The sequence below is a fragment of the Odontesthes bonariensis genome, chromosome 8 (genome assembly GCF_027942865.1).
Source record: "Odontesthes bonariensis isolate fOdoBon6 chromosome 8, fOdoBon6.hap1, whole genome shotgun sequence".
In the NCBI taxonomy this organism is placed as follows: Eukaryota; Metazoa; Chordata; class Actinopteri; order Atheriniformes; family Atherinopsidae; genus Odontesthes; species Odontesthes bonariensis.
Genome location: NC_134513.1, coordinates 13,027,086 through 13,051,634, shown reverse-complemented (window position 1 = coordinate 13,051,634; position 24,549 = coordinate 13,027,086). Strand labels below are relative to the sequence as shown.

General features: G+C 37.3%; 1 protein-coding gene across 24 annotated transcripts in view; it reads left to right on the top strand.

The window, feature by feature from the left end:
- cacna1c (calcium channel, voltage-dependent, L type, alpha 1C subunit) overlaps window positions 1–24,549 on the top strand; it is a 202,583-nt gene that overhangs the window by 105,663 nt on the left and 72,371 nt on the right. For all 24 annotated transcript variants that reach the window (XM_075471782.1, XM_075471781.1, XM_075471771.1 and 21 more), the window contains one exon: window positions 19,776–19,915. In XM_075471782.1, coding sequence (XP_075327897.1) covers window positions 19,776–19,915 — 140 coding nt within the window. The remainder of the gene's footprint in view (window positions 1–19,775; window positions 19,916–24,549) is intronic.

Sequence of the window (24,549 nt, the reverse complement as noted above, 5' to 3'; positions counted from 1 at the left end):
AAAGGAAAATTTAAAGAGGCAAGTTGTTAATGGAATGAACAAGAAAGGTTGTCAGTGTGCTCGGCAAAAAAACTGTCACATGGGATACATTACAAGGGCATGTAGAAGGATGAAAACAAGATTCATGATGAAGAGGTGTTACATTGAAGGACAGATAGGGGGACAGTGAGAAACAGCAGAGGTGATTATTAAAAACACTACTTTGAATGCTAATGACTCTGACAGCTTGCTGATTTGCTCATGCTAAATTCAGATAGATGCCAAATATTTAAGCTAAGGTTAATGTCTACTGCAAATGTTATACTATAAGAAGTCAGACAATGTAACAGTTAAAGTTTGTCATAGACCCTCTCAGCTTTTGGCTCTGTCCTCCCTGGTTGTTTCCTTTCTTTTCTTGTCTCATTTCATACATCCTGTTTTCATTTTAAGCTATCTATTCCTTTTATTGTTTATTTCCTTCGCTCCAGTGTTCTGTCATTGGTTTGTCTATAATGGACTGAAGGGCAGGTGTGTTTGTCAGCTTTACAATTTGCTCAACATGTGTCCATGTTGGGGCATGTCCACAGCAGCCTACAGCAGTGTGTTTGTACGACCTAGCATCTGTATATCTGTATGTCATTGTGTCCAGACGGGTACATCGTGTCCTCTTGCGGGAGGAGTGTCTCCGTGTCTGGACAACCTTGTGACATCATCCTCTAGCAAACCATTAAGACACTGTCCTACAGATGTTCTTCCTTTGGAGAAAGAAGGTTCAGGTTGCTATGGTGACTAGCAGAACTATAAAGTGTTACGTGGGTAGCTGGCAAGCCAATTAATTGTCAAGGCTTACATACACACCAATAGCCTAATCATAAGTAGTAAAGCAGGATTTTTGCTAATTGATTTCATTTTCATTAATGGTGTAATTTCATTCTCAGAATGGAAAATAGTTTAGTTTAAAGAATACAAAGAGCATCTGTGACCTCTGATACTTTAATACAACCGTCTCAGCATATTATATAGTTGGAATACATTCTTGCACACACATTAATAGGAATCCAGTTTTTTCTAAATTAGTACATATAGTCTTGGTGTGAAATGCCTTCTTTTTTATATTTGCCCTACAAAGTTAACCCAGCTGCGGCCGCAAGGCTACATGCAGATATGTCAGATATCGGAGTTTATGTTGATGCTAAGTTCTTATCTGTTTATTGTTAGTGACATTTATCCACTGTGTGGCAGACACACAGTTGCAGGTTAAATTAGGACTTACCTACCTTCACACTGCTGAACCCTCTCATCGATAAGTGTGCTGAGGCAGTGTAGGTGCAAATCTGACCGGATATCCAAAACCCATTTTTTAATGGCCTTGAATACCATCTACAACTGTGCAGCTGCTGATTTTTTTTCTGTCATGATCTTAACCTCAACTAAATACTAACCAACTTCACTGTTTCCAGCTTCATTGTTTACATTCTGCAGATCTGTAAGTTTTTAGTTTGCTGGTGAGCCCCTCTTGTGGAATCTCTGGTAACGGGTATTGTACATTGTTTCAGTGTCATGCTCATTTATTGTTTCCTCCAATAAGGATCATTATCATCTTTTCAGTTCCAAGATGTTTTGAATACTAATTAGATGTTAAATAAACTAAAACATGAGAGTTAAGCTAAATGATCTTGAATATTTTTTTGGTGAAGGCAAATGGAAGATAGTTTATCTTTTCATTTGGAAGCCACCCCTCAAACAGGAAACTAGCAGCTGAGAAAAGTTAGGCAGGTGATACAAAGTCTGATAATGACAGAAAGATGGAATGTGAGATCTGGTCAACATGCCAGACTCAGCAGGTGTTTTACATCACAAAGCTGGTGTGGATGGTTAATGAGAGGCCAACTCTGCACACACACACACACACACACACATTCTAACAGTGATGCACAAAACTAAACGTATTAAAAGTTTCTAAAGATTATGTAAAGTTTTAATGGATACTGCTAAACCAAAGAAAGAATAGCATCTGTAAGTTAGACAGGCAGAGGTTGTACATCCATGTGATCAGAAATAAGCAACATAGGAAAAACAGACAGACTGTCAGTAACAGTATGTTTCTGATTGTATCTAGACTGGATCTGTGTTATACCGTTGTCCCTGTGTGTTTTCAGCATTTTTTTTCAGCATTATTCATAGCTCATTCCTTCCTGCCACTGACTCATATACTAATGTGTATACTGTAGTACAAACATACAGGGAGGACATAATATGCAATAAGTGAGCGCGAAGGTAAATTGTCAGCAGCGAGACTGAGTCAACAAGTGAAACTGAATGATTTTATTTCCTCCTTTTAGCTCCATTTCCATTTCCTTAGTTAGTTTCATTAGTTTTTCATATCAGTTTTGCTTTCTTTGCTTTCTAGCTGTATTCTGTCTGTCTTTCGTTTGTATGAACCAATGGTTTAGATATGAATATATATATTTTATGGATGTACCAAAAAATGCTTTCCAAATAGATGTAATTTAATTGCTAATGTAATTTAAAGGATCACCAGTGAATCTGTCAACTTTGTTTGCCCTTTAGCTCCCTCTAGAGTTGCTGGATATTACACTGTAAGTCTTAAAAAAAATCGCACTGTGCTCTGTACATGCACAGCCATACACATGAATTTGTTGCCAAATGCTGACAGACACCAAAAACGTCAAGCGTCAAAATACGGAAATGTTACAGGCTCAAAAAGACCAAACGGTTTGTAAGACTGTTTTTTTTCTTTTCTTTTTTTCTTTTCTGATTCACATTTTTTTTTAGATATGCACGTGGTGTATTTATGAAATCAATTCATACACAGAAGAAAGTCACATTGAATACATGACAATGTCATGTATTGGCATAGATGAGATGAGAACATTTTGAAAGCCTGCAAACTCCCAACATTTTTGCAGGAAATTTCAAAAAAGCGACTGAACCAATTAGCAAGCAAGTCTGAACTTAGGTTGCGAACTGAAATTTCATCTGTGAGGCAAAAACAATAACGTTAGGGTAATATCTTATGTTTATATCTCTGATATATAGCAAAACAGAGATGAAGTTGCTGCTGTTGTAATGTGTATTTGGCCATGAGAGAGCACTGAATTAAATATGCGGAGAATTAAAAAGCACATTTCATTTGTTTTATTACATCTATAAATCACTGCTCCAATTCCCTCTAATTTACAATCAGAGCAAAGGAAGAAATTTTAATGATTGTATTCTGTTCATGATTATGAATGCACACTTATACAGACTTATACAGACAGAACCAAGCAAATCAAACAACACAGCACTAAACAAGACAGCTTGTCAGTTATTACGTATAGACAGCTACAACAACAAATTCAGCATTTATTAGTCATTGTGTTTTTTCTCTTACCTCGTGAGCAGTAAAATCCAATGTGATGTATATTCTTGTCCAATGTCTTTATCTGTTTTTTCATACTTCCTCTGATAGAATTGTCTTGGGTTCCTTGGCTGCATCTGCCATGGGGGTTTTTTTTGCTTCTTTTCTCCCAAACTTTAGTTATTTTTTTATTTCCTTTTGTAAACAACATGTGGACTAAGTAAGGTTGGAATTCTTCCTAATGTGTACTGACATGCACCTCTGTTGCAAAGTCAGTCCAAGGCACTTAAAAATGTGCCCACACAACTCATAAAAGAATGGTCACTCTCTTCTGGTGTTGCACGAGCTGAATCCCTAAAAGCACAGACCAGCTTAACTTTTTCCTCTAAACACCTGAGTCAGCACGAAACTTTGCTCTCAACTACAATACAGTCAACAACAAAAAAATCACATCCAAGCTGTGTCACCAAAGGACAACAGTGCACCACGTCTTTCTGTTTTTACCGTTTCAACAGAATGAACTTTTAGGTCAGTGCAAGTGTAGTTACGGTTCAAACATCCTCCAGTTGATGAAAACAAAACCATAAATGATTTATGCTTCTTCTTTCCGCTTTCTCACTTCTTTTCCATTTCCACACAGGCATGCCGGAATTTCACACTCACATGCACACACATGAACTGATGTATCCCCTAACTATTCTGCTTTGACTGTAGAATGTGGTGAATTCATCTCTGTGGGGCTTGAGACTGGGACATATGTGATGTCCATGTGTATGCCTATATTTGATGTTGCTTATTATGACCATGTCTGTACTCAGCCACAAGCCACATCCATAATGTTCCCCACTGAGCCGAAAGGAAAAGTGTAGGTGGTGTGTGTATGCTTCGTTTTGTCTTTGGGCTGAGAAAAGAACGCAGCACACACAAACACCTCAGAACAGAACATATTCTCCATCTTTGTTTGCTGTCAGCAGTTCATGCCTTTCTATAATGTATTGAGGAAGGATGACAGGATGACACAGCTAGTATGGTGGTTGTATAGGATGGAGAAAAGTAATAATTTAGTTTTTTGGTTACATTTTATCCCTTAAGGAAAAGCTCTTGAAGATGGAACTTGCTGAACATTCTGCAAAGAATAAAAGAAACACCATGCACAGAGCAAAGCCAGCAAACTCATACAGTATCATTAAAAATAATATATACAGAGTGCACATGGCAAGGAACACTATCACCATCTAAGTGTAGTATAAAATCACAACAGGATGATGCTGAAGCATTGTCACAAATAACAAGCAATGTGAGTCAGCTTAAACTGATCAGCTGAGGGTGCATGCAGCTTCAGAGCTTATAAACTACTGTGTTGTGCTGCAGGTTCGCTCGTGTTCTCCTTTCACAATTTCCTCTGACATCTCTCCACATCTTGTTGTCATATCACAAAACTCTACCGCACTCTCCAGCAACAGTATGTCTCAGACAATTTTGCCACAGCCCTTACTTTGTTTTTGACACTGAATTCCTCACTTATGGGGATAAAATGACCTCATCTTAAAAGATGCATGAAGAAAAGATTTGCCCTTTTTATGGTTGAGAAAGTGATAACATAAGAAAGAATATCTGTGGACCTTTCCTAACTCAAATCATATCATGCAGGCAGCTGATCAATTGATTAGAAGAAAAACAGAAAGGTAATGGACAGCAATTTTGATATTGGATGTAAATATTCAATAGTTCACTGCACAATTATTGTGGCCAAAATCATATCAATAGTATCCTGATATTAGTACAAAAACTCCTATCTATCTTAGCTGATTTCAAATAATGATATCACATGTGTCTTGTCAACCAATATTAATATTTCATTTTTTTATTTCACAGTTATTATGTATAGTTGTATATTGTATTTTACATACAGGAGGGTTTTAATTCTATTTTGGATAAAACAAGCATATTATTGAAGGCATGCCCTTGACTCACTGTCAGTGTCTCTCTCACTCTTACATCTTCGAGCAGCAACTCTCAGATCCCCAAGCTACCAGCCACCTTTCCTCTTCCGACTTTACTGTCAGTTTAATTAAATGTCCACTTTCCTGCAAATATCCAAACTGCTTTCACTGCTTTACCTGCAACTTGGTTGAACACCACCTCCTGCGGTATATATTCTCCATGTTTTTCTTTGTTCAGTGCAAGATCGTCATCATAGCGCTACCTCTCCATCAAAGTCAGTCGATCAGTCCTTCTTTTCTTTCTTACAGTTCTTTTTCCATTGTTAGTTTTCAGTTTAGTTCTTTTCAGTTTTTTTAATTTTTTTATTTTTATAAATACTTGTCTTTAGTCTCCCGTCAGTCCTGTGTCCTTTCCCTCATTTTGTTCCAACCATGAATTGGGACATCTGCTTAGTCAGTTAAAATGAGTTTCAAGCTTTTGTGTAAAGTCTTACTGTTGGTTATACTGTCCTTTCACCAGAAATCAGGCATATTTCAGTCTTCTGCAGATTTTGCATGTTTTTAAAAAGAGAAAACTATTTATCAAAAATGAAAACTATTAGTTGCAGACCTGAAGTCACACAATAGAGTGTATAACAACGAATTATCAAAATCTAGAGACAAAGGGGTGGTGGACGACAGAGAAAGTGGAAGCTGAAACAGAAGCAGCACCCAAACCCAGGTTTTCCTCCCAGTGTGAATAAAAAAAAAAAAAAAGGGATGGAAGTTGAATTTGCCTGTATGAAAGAATGCGGGGTGAGAAAAGATCTGCTGAGGCTTCAAGACTTAAAGAAGATAGAGAAAAAAAAAGTTTGTTATCATCCATCCTGATTAATCTTTCTCAGTAGTCTTCCTCAACTTTTTCCGGGAGTCCAGCTCTGTATAATTTTTTACCTATCAGCTAAAATGTACTTTATTCAGATTAAATATGTTAAATACTAACAGAAGATGAGTTGATAATGACCCCTCCTTTATCTTGATTACATTCGTTTTTTACTTCACTTTTCTCTATCTTGAAGTTTAGTTTGTCTTTTTATAGCTTGTGGGTCGCAGTTCCAACAGTGCTACTATGGTAACAGCAGGGGAGTGGGTGTTAGCATCTAATCCTGTTTGGGTGTCATGGTGATATTGCTATGGTACCCAGCAGAAGAGTTACACAAGCTTCCTTCCCTTTTATCATATTTCATCAGTAAGAATTTGGTAGGTCAGGGAGTAAGATGCTGGGTTTCCTGATAAATTGGATTTCACTTGAAGTTGTAGTAGTTCCATATTACTGTACACAGAGTTTGCCAGTTTGACCAGTAAAATATGGGCTTTTAAACATATATATATATATATATATATATATATATATATATATATATATATATATATATATATTTAAAGCCATATGGCTGTCAGTTTATCCCTTTTCCTACTTAATCTTTAAAAACTATTTTAGATCTATCTGTAGCATTTCAACACCAACATCAGTGAAGACAGTGTTTCTTTAGATGTCATTCAAGTGGCTACATGCATACAATGTTTCTGTATTTTATCCATAGTATAACTATTTCGATTGAAATGATATGAATTTGGTTTAATTCTGTTAAAAACAATACCTGAAGCAGGCTTTCAAGCACCTTTCACATCCCTGCCTGGGTTTTAAACACTGTAACTTACTGTTTTGGTTTCCACATCAGTCCTAGTCATCAGCATTGGAGCAATGAAGACAAAATGGAGCTAAAATGAGAGTGAACTTATTTTTTGCTCAATTTTGGCATAATCTGGACAGTGGTCAGCATGGTCAGTAGACAAAATAGTTTGTCCCGAAACATGCATGCATGTAAGATTAATTTTCTTTTATGAATTGGTAAATTAATTGATTGTTTTAAAGAAATACAGACATATCTTTTAACTTAACTCCCTTAAGTGGATTTCATTACCTGTTACCTTTCCCATTGCTATGGCTAGGAGCTGCCCTTTTCGATCTACTGTATACTTCTACTGTACAGTGTCATCATCCAGATATGCAGGGGGGTCCTGAATAAGTGCACACAAAATGTCATGCTGTTGTCATCATGTGAAAGGTTCAGTCTTAACCCAAATCAGATTATTTTTCAAACCCTAACCAAGTGGTATTGTTTTCTAAACCTTACAAACTACTTGTGTTACTGAAGCCACTTGAGATTGAACTTGGTCTTGTAGTTTGCTTAGGTCGAAAAGGGGTTCTTCACCATGTAATGTGGATTTCTGTATTTATTTATTTCTATACTCAGGAGTTGTAACAGAGTGATAACAGACTATTAAGCCTCCCTGTAGGTGGAGAAAAGCATTACCTCTGTGATATTAAGTGATAATGGTTATTTAATGGACTTGGAGCATTTCAGTCATGTGACCTGTTTTAAAATGCACATTTAAGTTCACATAATGACCTTTTCTTGATGAAGCTACATGTTGTATACTGGGAGGACAGTTGCTGATTACATCTACCATTAGATATGAATCAAGCCTCTTTCAAACATGTACTGCTTTCCATTAATCTAGTGGCAAATGAATATGTCACTGTCACGTGTGAAGTACCCTCTTGGAGCTTTTCCGTAACATTTTGCAGCAGCAATCTGACTAGGTCAGAGGTAGTAACGCTTAAGTATAACTTTTTAATACTGCACAAGTGTGAACTGCTGCAGTCACATTATCAGAAGGACATACACAAGTAGGCTTGATTTGAAGTACGATCAGCTGTTCAGAGTGTTATTAAGTAAATGAATAACAGCCAAACTAGTTGTAGCACCTGAACTAAATGAACATGAGAAAACTTTGATTAAATGCATCTGTACTGCAGCTAAAGCTTATCTCAATCTGACTACGTCGCAGTATTTTCAACTGGTTTAACCAATATTACGTGTTTATTAGTTTGATTTCAATTGTTATGATAAAATGTAACTTCAGAAGGAGTTCTGTGTTCTTGTGCAACTTGAGCTTTGACAAACGGTCATGTCTTTCTCAAGTTGATATCAGCTATGCTGTTAGTGCATGCTGTTATGTAAATGTGCTACTATGGCCCTGACTGTTCAGTGAGCTTAACCCTCCTGTTGTCTTGCGGGTCAAAAGTGACCCACTACCATGTTTAGCTGTAGAAAAGTTTACCTTAAACTATCTTTTTCCAACTTGAAATTTTATGACTTTTCCTAAAGGGACCCCATCATTAGAAAAAGTCATACTTTATTTTTGTTTATGTTTCCATGTGGGCTGTACACCACTAGGGTACAGAGATTGTCTCATGGGTCATTTTTGACCCGTGAATTATAAAAACATTTAAACACCAAAAAAAAAGTTCACTGTTTTTTTCCCTTTCAATATAATTAATTCAGAAGTAATTACTTCACATTTATAAAATATCAATAATAAACCTTTATTATGTAAAAGAAAACTGAGAAAACAAGAAAACTGTTGGTCCAACTGACAGTTGGTTTGTGTTTAAAAAAAAAAGTGTAATCCTGAAAACTGGTGATTGTCTTTTTGTATTGTGTAACAAAAAATACATGATAAAAAATGTATTGAATTGAGTTGAATAGATAAATAACAGATGGTTTCATCTTACAAAATAGATTTTGGATTTAAAATTCAATTAAGTTGCTTTATTTTGGGGCTTTGGTAGGGCGGGTCATTTTTGACCCATAGGACAAGGGGAGTAAACAGAATGTTAAGACTGCACAAGGGTTAAACAAGTAGAAAAGTTCTGTTGCTTTCATCTGTTGCTGCTGTGGTTGCTGAACCTCTTAGTGAGCTACTGTGAACTGTTACAACAATATGACATGTTGTGAGAAAAAAAAGGCTCATCATGACTTTCATACTGTAATTCTCCTTATGTACTGTATTTGTATATATATTGTCTTTTCAGTTTTTTCATGAATTCCTACATAATATTTACTGGCATGTCTGTATGAAGTGTGAGAATGACTGAATGCCATCTCTTTAAAAGATTGATGTAGGCATTATTGTTGTGTATCTTATGTCTTAAAGGGTTTACATATTATTTACAAGGGTCTTTAAGTAAGAAATGTCACTACATTTACACTTCTGTTTAATCTTATTTCATTTTTCACTGACACACACACACACACACACACACATCAGCATTTTCCGATTGTATTACTTTTTCTACATTTTCACTACTTGCCTCCGGTCTCGCTCCAGTAGACATTAACCTGAGGGAAGATGAAGGGACAATTCTTAACAAACCTTCACTCAGCAACTTGGTTTTTTCAGCATTTTATGGGGAAATAGAATTGTGTGTTTGGCTCTGAAAGGAACATAGACAGAGAGCAAGACAGACATACACAAGAAAGAGAGGCTGAGGGTTTCTTTGATTTGCTGTCGAGCAGAAACTTGCTTTCAACAAGCAGAACGTGCAAGTAATTCTGTTTCACAAGTTGGGAACCATTACTTCATGGTGGTTCAAGCAAATCAGTGCTGCTGTATTTCTTATGGTTTAACCATGGTTTGGTTGATATCAGGTACTGGTCTAATTTTCAATTGGATTCGCTGACTCGCCACACTCTATTTTCTTTTGTATTGAAGTAAGTAATGACATTGCTTCACTTGAAATCTACCTCCCATCACCCGTTTCTACCCTTCTTCCTTAACTAAATATTCCTACTTGCTTTACTTTTTCACACAACATGCATTTAAGCCACATAAGCTACAAACTAAACTAACACACATATTTGACATTGACTTCATGTTCTGTATGTTTTCCAGGTGGTTGTATGAGCCCCTGGTCAAAGAAAAGCACAAAATATGATGATGGATTTATTGTTTGTCTTGCAATGTGTAAACAACAAATTTTTTCTCACTTTCAGTGTCAGTATATATTCTTTTTTTATATAAAAAAAGGACAATGTACTCTACATTGATAATCATTCATGTAGAATCCATTCCTTAAACTACTCTTCCCACGTTTGTTTAGTTTTTTTTTTTTTTGCTTTTCCTGCATCTGTGATAGACTCATGTTAACTTTAGACTCCTTTTGATTTTAGGGTAAAATCCAGTCCTCCCTCACAAGCAGCACCTATCACACCTTGTTACTGTAAAATAGTGTGTGAGGTTTGTAGGTACCCATAGTGGTTAAAATTCATGATTATTAAACAAAAACTGAAATGGAAAAATTAAAAAAAACAAACAATGAAAAATAAGTAATGAAATACTTGAAGTGAAATTATAAAACTGATAAATTGTAAAGCTTTTACAGTATAGAAGTCACTTTTACAGTATAGAGGTTGGTCAAGTAGCCTGACTACATTTTTTTTTCATTGCTTATCTTAGAGATTGGTCTTACAGTACATGTTTATCAGTGTTAATTGGACATGTATGTGTAGACTAATGTAGAAATAACAACCACCATGTGTAGCAAACACCCTGTCATTTAATATAACCTTTTTAGACGAGGCCTATGGAGTTATAAAACAGAAGTTTTGTCCGTTTATTGTGTGTTGATTGTACTCATGATGTTTTTATTGGATTTCTTCTTAATTTGAGACAGTTGCTGCATGAGCAGACAGTGAAACTATTGCTTATAAAGCAGGTTAGTTACTACGTTTGGTTTAAAGTGAGAGCAGCAAGTCTTACAAATGCTATAACTGAACTTTTGTACTCTCTAGTTGGATAGTTCTTCTGTAATTGGATGATTCACACTGACATCACTAAAGCTCCCCTTACTTGTTTGTTTAAGTATTTTTTTCATCAGTATCATCAGTACCAGTATCATCTCCCTGCTACACAGACAGGGGCAACTGATTTGGAGCCCACAGAGAGATATGAAGAAATATGAGCTGAAAAATAATTGTACAAAAAGGGACACAAGAAAGAGAAAGAGAGCAAGGACGGAGATAGATGTAATAGAAAAGGGGATTAACTGTAAGTTAAGGAGAAGTGCATAGCTTTACTCATCTCATAACAGGTGTAGGAATGTTTGGAGATTTATTTTACACATTCCGATTAGTTTAATGGAAAAACTAAAAACCAGTGGTTCATTTTGTCAATGATGTCTGGACGATATTCCAGAAGTTTACCAAACAAAACTGACACAGTCACATTGCTGCTATAGTATTTGTAAACAACTGATGAATACCATTTTTTTAATGATAATTCTTACAATCATATTTTCTTTCTATGGCATCTTTCAGTCTCTGTCTTTTTAGTCACAACTGCATGATCAGCATAAGAGGCATATTAGATGTCACACACACACGTACACACACAAATACATGCACCACGAGTCATGCAATAGCATACAGAGTACAGTAATCTATCTAGTCCTGTCAGTCTAGCTATCAGCACTGTGATCTTGATGCTCTAGAGTGATTTGTGTGTTCCCCTGCCACTCCACTTTTTCTTCATTTGTACCCTTGCGAGTGTGTCCCCTGTATGTATATATGTTTGTTTGAGGGTGTGTGAATACAGATGAATTATTTATTCAAGTTTGTGAAGTTGTGTGTGTGACATCTGTCTCCCTGCGTGGATAGGCAGGAAAGTCGTGATAAGTCAGACAACACACACAGCAGATTGGAGAGCTGCAGAGGCTGTGTGTTATGATTGAAAAGAGGAAACGGAGTATGTTAGCTGAAATGACGAATGACTCAAAGAAGAGGAGGAAATGGGTGTTTTTCTATTCTTTTATTGTGACTTTGTCATTGTCCCTCTTCTTGTAAACATTTTCTTTCACTCTGCTTTCTTTTCCTCCTTTTCTTCTCTCCAGGGTACCAGTTCCCTGCCCTCAGACATTTAAGAATATGCTCACATGTATGCTTACACATGCTGGCTGTCTATAATAGATGATTTATGCTCCTTTGTACTTTTATTTTGAGACCAATCCCTCTGTATCCCAATTTTCTATATATTCTTTTGTTCTTAGTTTACTTCTTTTTTCTCTCTATTCCACTTTCCTCTAAACATAGTTTCATGTTTTTGACTTTTTTTTAAAGTCAGTATGACTTTAATGTATGTTGTTTTACAATGGTTATCTGCTCAAGGCATTCTCCAGTCTTATCCCTAGTGCATGTCAGGATATGCTTCAAACCTAATGACCCAGAGCCGGAGAATCAGCTGAGTGACTAAATAATTTTCTTTATGACTGACAAAGAAAAGTTTGGTTGACTTTGCTTCGTAAGTTTACCTCCTTTGAATGTGAGAGACAAACAGAAAGAAATCATTCTTCTACATATAGGTATCAGTCTTGAAATTTGTTGAGTCAGGTTAATCAAACTGAAAGTTCATGGACCAGCATTAGAGGACACAGAATTGTTATGGAAATGCAAATGGGAATATGTATTCATGTTATGTTTTCACACAACACACTGGACTCATATTAGTCGACAATTGTGTTTTATCACATGCACACAAATACTGTAGTTTGTTTTTCTTCCTACCTTCCTTCATCTTGTTACAGAGTTGCAGTGCCAGTTGCCTGGAAACTAGAGTTTTTGCCTCTCTGTAAACTTTGATATTCAGAGAGAGCTACAAGAGAATATAAACAGCAAATAAAATTAATTCAACATGAATCCACATCAGTGCAGATTGTTTGTGTATAACAGTATTTCAGTCTTAAGTTGTTTTTTCCAATTGCATTTTTGACTAAAGTAAATTTGCTGCATTGCTGGAAGCCGTTGGAGATGGTTGCAGATTTGTTGGTTGCTACAGTATTATCCATTAATTTGTGAGTGGTTTGTACATGTTTCTATGTATGCATTTCTGTTTAAGGTCATCTTACTTTAGTGTCTCTGGTAATAACCACAAAACACATGTCAAAGGCTCACAGATTGGAATTGAAGTCTGTTGTGTTCATGTATGTGGCCTTTCAACAACATTTTTCAGAAACACTCACAAATGATGTAACAATCCAGAAGAAAAGCAAGACACCAGGAAAAATCAAATTAAACTATATTGTTTTCTACCTGAGCACACAATGTAGCTTGTTATGTACTGAATAGTTACGTATGCAGACCTATGTATGTCATGTTTTGCTTCTTCCCTTGTGTCATTCTTTATTGATGTAGGAAATGTTAAATGAACATTCATGCTCTATTTCAGCCTTACATTAAACTAGGTAGTTTTGCAAAGTGATGTTGAACTTATGGTAGAACCCTCGGGTTTTAACTTCCTGGCATAAATTAGGAAGAGATGTTGTTTTCCCTTAAAAAAAACAATTTTTCTGCACGTTTATTTATGCTTCACTTACGTTTTTAGAACTGTTTTACCAGGCACTGAGAGCGAATAGAGAGAAAGAAACACTTTTGCTTTTCCTGCCCACAGAGAAGAGCAGCTAACGACACAGACTGCCAATATATCCAACTTTACAACCCAAGGTGCAATCAGAATGAAGCATTACTTTAAGAGCCTTTCTCAACACACCCTCAGTAGCGGGTTTTATATAGAGAAGAGTGTCCTCCTCTTGAGTGACTTTGAACAGCTGATAGCTCAATGTCCTTAGTGAAGGGCAAATAATGGAGAATTGAGTTTTCTTCTTTATGGCTATAAGCTGTGGTGAATTCTCAAGAGGACTTTTAAGTGCTGAGACTGTCACAGACGATAAGATGTAATTTGCTGCTTTTATATTCTGATGTTCTGATATTCAAAGATAATAGAAAAAAATAATACAAAAATGTTCAAATCAAACCCCTTTTTCATACTGTACATCTTAGGAAAGCTGTTAAACCAAACACACCTTTCATTCTTTGATTGTTAGGTCGATATGGGGAGATAAACATGGTGGTATAGCATGAGTAAGATGTCATTTTAATCTACATATCTGAAAGCTTCATTGTAGACTATCCATCCATCTATTTTCTATACCCTCTTAATCCAAATAAGGATGGTGGTGGTGGTGGTAGGGGGGCTGGAGCCTATCTCAGGTGTCATTGGAGGAGAAGCGAAGTACACCCTGCACAGGTCACCAGTCCATCACAGGGTCACACAGAGAAAAACGAGACAAACAAGCTGCACACCCACACTCACTCCAGGGGTCAATTTAGAGACACCAATTGACCTAACATGCATGTTTTTCGATGATGGGAGGAAGCTGGAGTGCTCGGAGATTCATTTAGTTGTCATCATTCAACTAGAAGCTGTAAAACATATTTCAAGAAACAGTCTTTCTCTCAGGCTGTGGCTGATTAGGTTCTTTGGTACCCTTTGGGTCCTGCACATAGATTAGATTAGATTAGATTAGATGAGATAGATTAGATAGACCTTTATTGATCCCTTTGGGAGGTTCCCTCAGGGAAATTAAGATTCCAGCAGCACCATTACAGAAAAAAATTCACAAGACTTCACAATACACTTCACTAAGACTTGTGATTTTTGGGTGAAGGAATTTTCTCTGTGGTTTGAATCACCTGCAACAGAGCTGTCCCATCTTGGGCCATGAGCATCCCGTACTTGTCTGGGATGTTTCTAGACTGAAACAGAATGCAAGATGTACATAATGAAAAATTGAGACTAAGCATACAGCAATGAAGTTCTCTGATACACTGGAGTTGAGAAGATGGGACTGCCTACATAAACTGTCTAAGGTCCTTTTTGTGAGAAAGTAGAATCCAGTGAAAGGTCCAGTTGCTGGGTGTGGTACTCAAGACCAGAGAGCTCAGTTTACCTGTGTTTTTCATGTGATAGATGCATTCAGTGCTTAGCAGAAGTCCCCAAACTGACAGAGTGGAGAACAGTGAAGATGAAATCCTCAGTGGATCTGTTACCCCTTGTGAGGATCCAAGTTGTTTAGGATACTACCTTTGATGTATTCAGCTAACTTCTCAAGCAATTTATCACAGTAGCAGTAGACTGAAGTGTGTTCTAGGCTTAACTTAATAGAATCAACTGGTGGCAAGTGGGAAGCCAATGTGTGATTAGGATCACTGAAGCAGGCACATATACACAATTTCAAACATGTCCAAGAGCCCATTGTTATTTGTATATACACATATGGACACTTATATATACAATTGGAAGTCTAGATGCTGACAGAAGAGTAGTAATTAGAACCGTGTGCTGTGGATATTCTTGGTACAGTACTGATCAGTGTCATCTGTGTGTGAGGAAAAAAGTCTGCTGCTGCCGCTGCTGCTTTACCGCACAGTTTCCATGGTAACGTCAGAACCCATCCTGGTCTCTATGGTAACTTCTGGTTGGCACCCTCAAAGATTGAGAGAAAGACATATGAGAATAAGAAAGTGAGAGAAGGCGAAGACTGAAAAGAGGGATGAGAGGGAAAATAACTGGGAGACCAGGAGTAATCAGAGGAAGAAGACGACAAAGCATCAGGATTCTGCACATAACTTTAGTAACTGTCAAGAGAGTTGACTGTGAATTTAAAAAATCTGTCTCTATCTTCAGTTTTTTCCCCTGGCGAGCAAAGGAGGAAGGTTTTAAACCTGCTGGTTTCAAACCTGCTTGTTGATTGAAGCCTTTCTGTGTTCGGTTAGCATGTTTTCTTTGTTTTCATTTTCAGTGAGTGCAGTGGGGTCATCCAACTTTCCAAAGATATGCATGTTGATTTAACCGGCGGTCTTGAATTCATGAGTGGGTTTCTGCCTCTTAGTGTTAACCTGTGGAATGATGACCTGTCCAGTGAGTAGCCCACCTCTCACTCATTGCCAACCGGGTCAGGCTACAATCTGGCACAACACTCAAAAGCACAAAGCAGTTTAAAAGGTAAAATGAGCTGGTGGCTGGTTACATCTCAATAAGAGTTGGTTGCTTTTTCAGATCCCAGAGTCTGTGGAAGCATGTAACTTAACGAATAATGAGCAGTACTCGACTAAGTTTAACCCCTGGGATTAAAGTACTCAATTTATATTATAACTAGAAAATGTTTCTCATTTTATAATGTAAGACATCAGTCTATGGTGCATTTATGCTACAGGTGTTTGCCAATACAGAAAAAAAATCTCCCATTTGGACACTGTGTGTAAGAGGTGGGGGTAGCTCTCATATACTGCAGCCCTGTACAATACGCAAACAGGGACAGTTCATACGGCAGTCATGGCAGAGACAGTTACATGTTCAGAAGTCACCTTAGACTACAACAGAATTAATGCTGATAGACAGTACTCGTTGCCAAAAATGTAACAAGTGTTTTACATACCAGGGCGGACGCTCAAGCAGTTTGTTGAAAGATGTGGCAAAAGTTCAACACAAACCAATGTGGAAATGAGGGTGTTTTTATCGATCAGGCACCAATCATTATCAGCCAGTACTCATCGAGACTGTTCAGCTTGTAGTTCATCTCTTGTTGCCCCAGGTTTATAATGTATGGAAACAGAATAGAGCATGCCCATGGAATTAACAGTTATACAGACCTCACTTAATGATTAAAACCACCTCTTTTCCAATTGATTTTTTCTTAGCAGTGGATGCATTCAGAAAATTGACTCCAAAATCATGTATCATGTGTACTGTCATTCAGAAAATGACAGTTTCTGTGCTTTGAGCGTGGGAAGTGTCACGGATCATGAGGAAGAAGGGGGAAAGCTCAACAAAATAAAACAGGAAGTAAGGAAACTGATATACAAGATGAAGATGAGTAGACATAAAGTAAACATAAATTATATTTTTGCCACTCTACTTGGGCAGCCCACCCAAATATTAACAGTGTCTTTGGTAATCCAATGTCAGACAGTATAACTTTGAAATTTACTATCCAAAATAGTAACATACGTTGTATATGATCATGCATGGGAGTAAGGCTCAATACGTTACAACGTTGCCAAGAGAACATTTTTTAGCTAAATTTAAACAATTTTCAGACCCTTTTAACAACTTTTGTTCTAATAAAAATATAAACCCCTTACCAATATATTACCATAATGATTATAATACATGTTCACCAATGTGGATCGAGTAAAAGTACTGGATCAATACGCAGCTGGCATCTTAAAAACACCCAGTCCAACCGACATACAGACCCCATCTGTTTTAAAGGATAATTCCCATTCATTATGGTCTCATCCTTTAGTAATAATTGTTGTTATTGGTTTGGATGTTACTGCACACACAAGATTAGTTCTAATTTACCATCTACATGAATTTGATGGATTTGCTGTGATGTTAGATAGTTCTGCTGTACCTGCTCTAGCCTGTACATGGATGTGCTGTGGACCGTTAGAAAAGCTAGTTCTGAAATGAAAATTTTTGTTTTTGATGTGCTCCTGCTGCTTCGTGTTTTCATGATTGAGTAGCTGGTACAGTGTGTTCAAGGTACATGGAAGTTACACACAACACACACAGACTATGATGTGTCTGTAGGATCTTTCAAAAGCAGCTTAATGGCTAATCCTGTCTTGCAGCACACACACAAACACAGAAGGTCATCGCAGACGGAAACATTGCCCGCTGTATGGTAGAATGTCGATACTATAATCTGATTGGCCTAGTTGATGGATAGGTGGTTTAGTTGACCTATCACAGTTAACTGAATTATTGCTCCCACATACTCACCTTTGGGTCATTCTGTCTGCCTTCTTTTCCCTCTCTGCCTCTTTAGTCTGTCTCTCTTCCTCGCACTCACTCCTCTCCTCTCGCAGTCTCTCATCTTTTATCTCTCATTTCATTCCCATCACTAACCAAATTAGTTGTGCCCCTTATGGATTTTGCCCTTTATGGGTCTGTATGAATGGAATGAAAAGAGGAAGGGAAGTGTGTGTTTGTGTGTGTCAGGCTAAGCTGTTCCTACCAGATGTTTTTCTTTGTTTTATTCTTCTGAGCGCCGCACTGTCTGCCTGTCACCGGCAGATACACAGTTTGGGTATGTGTGTCTTTGTTTGTTTGAGCGAGAGAGTGATTGAGAGCTTTTGTGAGAGGGAGGACATGCATGTGTGTGAGCGTTTGTGAAATTAATTACTTCCGCATAGACGACTAATACACAAGGTGTGGTGGATGGTCTGTGAAGCAAATGATGAACATTAAAAAGAACAAAATAAATTCTACAGATTTTCATGAAAAAGAAAACATGGTAAACACACACAGATATAAAATAAAGGCAGGTGTAATTTGTCTTGATCTGTATCATAAAATGTTTTTTAAACCTGGACCTTATTTCTGGCATAAAATACGTCCATCTACTCACTGATAACAGTTTGGTAAAAGTCGGCGTCCTTCAGAAGATATTTAGATTACTCGAGATCCGCCTATATCCATATAGATCCATCTTATGTATGTACTCTCCTATTTGCCTAAGAGGATAAATGACGCATCGCCTAAATTCGTTTTTTTAAATACAAAAATTCTTTTGTACCCTATACGTACTGTACTCTATATTTTATGCTTCTTTTAAGGCATTTTGACATGCTACCTAAATTTCATCTCCTGTGACCTTTTTGCCATCTCTATCAGCTCGTGCAGCTATTTTGGTAAACATGGACACATACGGAGACTGTGTCCCATAAGTTTCAGGTTCAGCTAATTCTTCCCAGGGGAGGAGACCGGAGCCTAGAGAGACCTGGCTGGCCTTTTGTCTCAAACCTCTGGCCTTTTATACATGTGTATCCATGGGAAAACAGAGGGAACAAGAGAAGGATCAGGGACTGAGATGGATGGACAGATTGATAGATGCAGCTAAATACAGTATATTTATGCTTTTAACGGGATGAAATGCTTCTGAATATAGAGAATAATGTGTACGAAGCAATACAACATAAACATTCAGCACATTTCCTTGATCTCTATTTAGTTCTAAACTCACAGTAAAAAAGCAGATGACATGATTCGGTGGATGATTCATTGTTTACAACTTCACCAAATAGCCACAATGTCATATGATCCTGCTCTTTCAAAGCCATTTCAGGACATTTCCCAGGACCCTTTGCAGTAGGTTGTCACTATAACAACAATCTCTAAGGAAATCTGTTATAGAAATGCGGCCTGTGTATGTTTGTATGTGCTCATACGTGCATCAGACAGTTGCCTTGTTGGACAGGAAGAGAGCTGCTCTGATAAACATTGCTTTGATTGTGTACATGATTGCAATTAGACAAATACATGTTCACACAGAAATAATTAGACACACACACATATTCACACACAAAGCAAAGCTTCAGAAACAGTAACAGATTATCTTGTTCAGACTGCTAAACTCAGCTAAAGAGCAGCAAGCAGCCACAATGCTGGTGCTCACAAGCCATGTATTTAAGAACTTTGTGATTGAGAAAGAATTTGTGTATATAATACTGTCTTAGAGTGTTTATTTAACCTTCCTCTAAAGAGGGAACCTTTTTTCAAATTTTGAAACTCTGAATAGGTTTAATAGTTTGTCCGCACATGTGACACTTTGTTCTAATACTTAGCAGCAACAATAATCTCCCTTTTTGATTTACTTTGATTTTTATCTTTCTCTAATGTTGTTTTTTTTCCCTTCATACTGTTCTGCAATCTTTCTGCTCTGAAGACTACACTGACGTGTCATTTTTGTTTCTCTGCAGGAGCGTGTGGAGTATCTGTTCCTCATCATTTTCACGGTGGAGGCGTTTCTGAAGGTAATAGCTTATGGCCTGCTCTTCCATCCCAACGCCTACCTGAGGAATGGCTGGAATCTGCTTGACTTCATCATTGTAGTTGTGGGGTGAGTTAACAGAAACACACATGAGGAATGACAGTTTGAAACGTGAAATGTTATTTGATGATGCTATGTTATTCTAGTAGAATCGGTTTAGCTTAAACAAAAAAATGGCAAGTCCTGCCTAACTGTATTTCTCAGTCTGATTTCAAGTGTGACCTGACACACTTTTAAACATCAACACATCATGGAGCAAATTATTTATAGTGACGTGGTCTTATAGCTGTCAACAAATGAAAGCACTGCCAAGATAACTGGGAAGGAAGGCTCCTGGGAGCCTGTGTCTAATACCGAAAGGTAGTCGTATTTCATAGAAAATTACAGTTGGATCTCATTTCACATGGACTCCTATATTTTGTGGAGCAAAGGCAGGCTAGCTGTTGTGTTTTGTTTTGAGGATATTTTTCACTCGAGTTTTGTCTAAGAAATGATGTGAATACATTTACATTTCATTTACTGTATGTGACCTTACAGTCATGCAAAACTATGACATTACTTATTCACAACGTCAATCATTTTCAGAGAAAAAATGCTTCTATACATCTATAGAATGTGATATTTAAAGGAATTCATTCATAAACCAAGCGTCCTTTAGTTATTTGTTAATCAGTGTTAAATTCTTTTTTTGGGGGTGGGCTTGTGTGAAGCACTTATTAGTTGTCAGCATCTTGCTTACAGTAGTTTAAAGAATAAGCTGGAGAATATGTTGGGAAGCCACCATGCATGCAGTGAGGCAGATCCACATGGGCATTCTTCTGTTGTGAAAAATTGTGACCAATAGATAACTTTCTGATGCAAATGTGATAAAGTGTAACATCAACAACTTTAGAACATTTGATTGAACCACTGAGAAATTCTTAGGTCTTAGTAGTTTGAGATGTGGCCCCTCTCTAGCTCCCCCATTAGAATTCCTTCATGATTCTCCAGACAGAAAGTGCTCCGACTGCTGTCTGCTGCAGGTAAGACACTGTGACTGTTCACAGGTACATCGCACGACCCGGCTTCTAGAAAAACAAAATACCTTTTAAACCCTCAGTACACTTTGGCCTTTAGAGTATGGGTAAAGCTTAAACTGATTAGTTTGTAAGATGCTCATGACAAAGCCCTCCACTGTTTGTCTTTATCTGCAACTCAGCAACATGGCCCATCTGCTAAACCCTCTCTGCCTTTAGATGTGTGTGTGCCTTCATGTCTGCCAGCTGTGCTTTATGTACAGTGTTGTGTTCGGGTAATAGCTCTACAGCCAGTGGACCTGACAGTTACATTAATGCCATAAAAATGGTCTAATTGACCGTGTGTGTGCGTGTGCATGTTTGTAAGAGAGAGACAGCAAGAAAGCAGCCATCAGCCTGAAGGAAGGCTCCACCAGCACACAAACACACACACACACACACACACACACAAACTCTGTGAGAGGCTTGTTCATTGCCAGTCAAGTGTTCACTCACATTAGCCATCACTAACTGAGCATATTTGGATTCACCCCATAAAAACACACACAAACACACATCACGGGCTGACAACATGGTGCCAGTGCCCCTGGCATAAACACAACCTTTACCACTCCTGCTATCTACCCTCTCATTCTTTCTCTATTTCTGTCTGTATCTCTCTGTATTTAAATTGTCCCTTTTATTTGGATGCAGCATGATTTAATGTGCAGTATTCTCTTTTTGATCGCTGAGAAGAATTGTCTTTTCCTCGCAACCCTGCCGAATGGTGGTCTTTCAGGTCAGATAAATGCTGAGCTCAAGATTTCGGCAGGTGCACTTGTCTTGTTCAGGGATGGTTGGGAGGGGTTGCTGCTTCCTGGGTTTGGGCAATTGAACCAGTGGCTTCCCTGAACTTCTCCAGGATTTTTTAAAAATGTTTGTCAAACATATAAAACAAAGGCCCAAATATAATCATTCATGCTTCACCAACATAAAAAGGGATCACAAAGAAGACATTTATCTCAATGTTTTTCCTCACGTCTCTTAGAATTTTTACTTGTCCTGCCTCAACTCATCCTTACATAACTTAAGAGGTAACAGATTAGAAACAGTAAATACAAGAAATTTGCCCCTTTGAGCTTTTTGTCACTTAAATGTTCTCAGAAGTGAAAACTGACAGAGTTAGAATAAGAAGTCATTGCTAAAGTTATAAAACCCAAACTCACAGACACTGCTTCCAAATATCACACTCAGAGGAAATGTTCTTCAGTGACAGCATTTTCTTCTCTGTTTGTGCATGTGTGCTTATCTTTTGTTTACGCGTGCGTCACACTACCAGTGCTCCTGTGTGTGTGTGTGTATGCACGTCTAGATGAGAAGTGACAAGAGTTCGCTCCGTCGGGAATATTCACCATATGGGTGAAAGACCTTGTACCCGGTGCTGAGCAGCCTCAGGGACACACGCAATCTCAAACACATGTGATCACACAGGTACACATACACATAGTACAGGCCATAATCTTGCTGTATATTCAGTATATACTTCTTGATTAATCGTGCAAATGTTTATGCCTTTACACAAACAAGAACTTTAGAGTAAAGGCCCCAAAGCGTTGAAGAATTTGTTTAGTCATATAGACAATGTAAAATGTCAATTGATCTGCCATGCTTGGTTTATTCAATCATCACATATTTAACTTTTTTTTTCTTTTTGTAAAAAGCAGAAATTGGATTTCAAATTTGCCATGTTGGTAACTTAGAATGGACAGATTCAACAGAACAACATTGATGTTTAATAGAATCAAAAGTATGATTTATAGTGAACAACAGTTGCTACGGTATTGTCAGTTTCTAATAATTCAATGACAAACTTTTTCACAAGCATCGTGGTGTTGACATTTTGAGTACTATAGCACCTCACAGCCTCTCTTTTCTTTTTGAATGTGAACAATTAGTACTATCTTTAGCTGTGGATGTACACAGACCACTACGTGGTGCTACACAAAGGCTCTAATTATCACTTAAATAAAATGCTGATGGTGCAGAATTGCAGCTCCTTGACGTGCTCGTCATACATATAAAGGCGTGATTCCCACCCAGACACAGAGAGTTAATCAAATCGAGAGGGAGGTAGTGCGAAATGGAGAGGCTGAGAGAGACTGAGAGGGAGAAACGGCGATATGTTTTGAGAGGCCTTTTCAAGTGGCCATTTCATCTGTGCTAATTGATAATTCTCCATGACTAATGCGCCACTGACTGGCCTTTGAGCCACGCTAGCTGGTGATTTCTAAAGGAGCCAGAAAGAAGAAGGACAGGGTGATAAGCTCAGCTGGATTAATTCTAGCTTGTCAGCCACTTGCTCCAAAGAGATGTAAATAATAACAAAGGGGAAGATAGCTGGCAAAAGGCAACTTATATAAGGGGCGACATTTTATTTCAAATGATATCACCTTTTTTATGTATTTCAGCTTATTTTGTAACTGCCCTTATAGATCAATCTGTGTGGACACATGAAGATTACAAATGTATTTGTTGATGATCTGATTTCTATATACATGGTCATTATATTGCTTTTCTTGAATAACACTGCCACATATTTTAGAGACAGGCCTCTCTAAAGTGTTTGTACAACTGCCACATTTGTGTGAGATTTTAGAACTGCACTGCATGGCTGTAAAAGTAGTAAGTCTCCTCAAAGTATTTAATTCCTGCCTTTAATTTCTGTCTCAGTAAAAAAAGAAAATATTTCTTTTCATTACTTGAGCTGCAGTGTTGCTGTAGTCCTGCTCAATTTCCTTAAATGCAAATATCTTTTTTGTCTGGTATTTTTGTTGAAGCTAATGATGCTATACAAGACTGACAGTTTTTGACAAGTGTATGTTGTTGTGACTGATTATTTAGAGAAAAGTAAAAGTGTACTCGGAAAAGTCAAAACTTTACAATACTGAACCCATAAAAAATGGATTTTATTTAAACAATGCTACTAGATTTTAGCAACTGTCAGTACAAACTCTATTAATTAAAGAATACTTAGAAGTTGTCAAGAAGTTGTTTTTTTTCCAAAGCTGAAGCAGATATTGTGAAAATGTTTCGAAAGTTGAGCTTTTATGCACGTTTCAAATGCATGCAATTTTTTTCATATTCACATTTCTCAGAAACAACAAACCAATTGTTCAGAATTCTGATTATTTTTTATTATCTTTTAAGATTTTAATCAGCGTAAATTAGAAAACTATAAGCTCAAGAACTATAGAAGGCTAGAGCTCACTAATTCTAATGCAATTTTGATGGCACAAACAGACTAAGATTTCAACAATACTGTGTTTTCATTGGTGTCAAAGTGCGCACAGAATGAAGGCAATTATAGTCAATCTCACAGAGGTGTGCATAAGTCATTTCACAAAGAGTTGAACCTCATTACAAGCCTATTGCACAGCCATGGGGATTTGCATAACATGTATCCACATAACATACTTTCAGTGCCATCAGAGACAAAGACAAATTTTTAAAAAAGATACAAGCATCCCAAAATGGGGTACTTCATGAAGACATGACTGACCATGCCATATATTACTAAAAATGCTAATTAATAATGGAAGGTCAACAACATAAGACATGTTGGACATAAGACATAAGACATAAGACATGACAAATTAAATTAGCCATTGATGCCAAAGGGCTCCACTGTATTTTAAAAAGAAATAATGT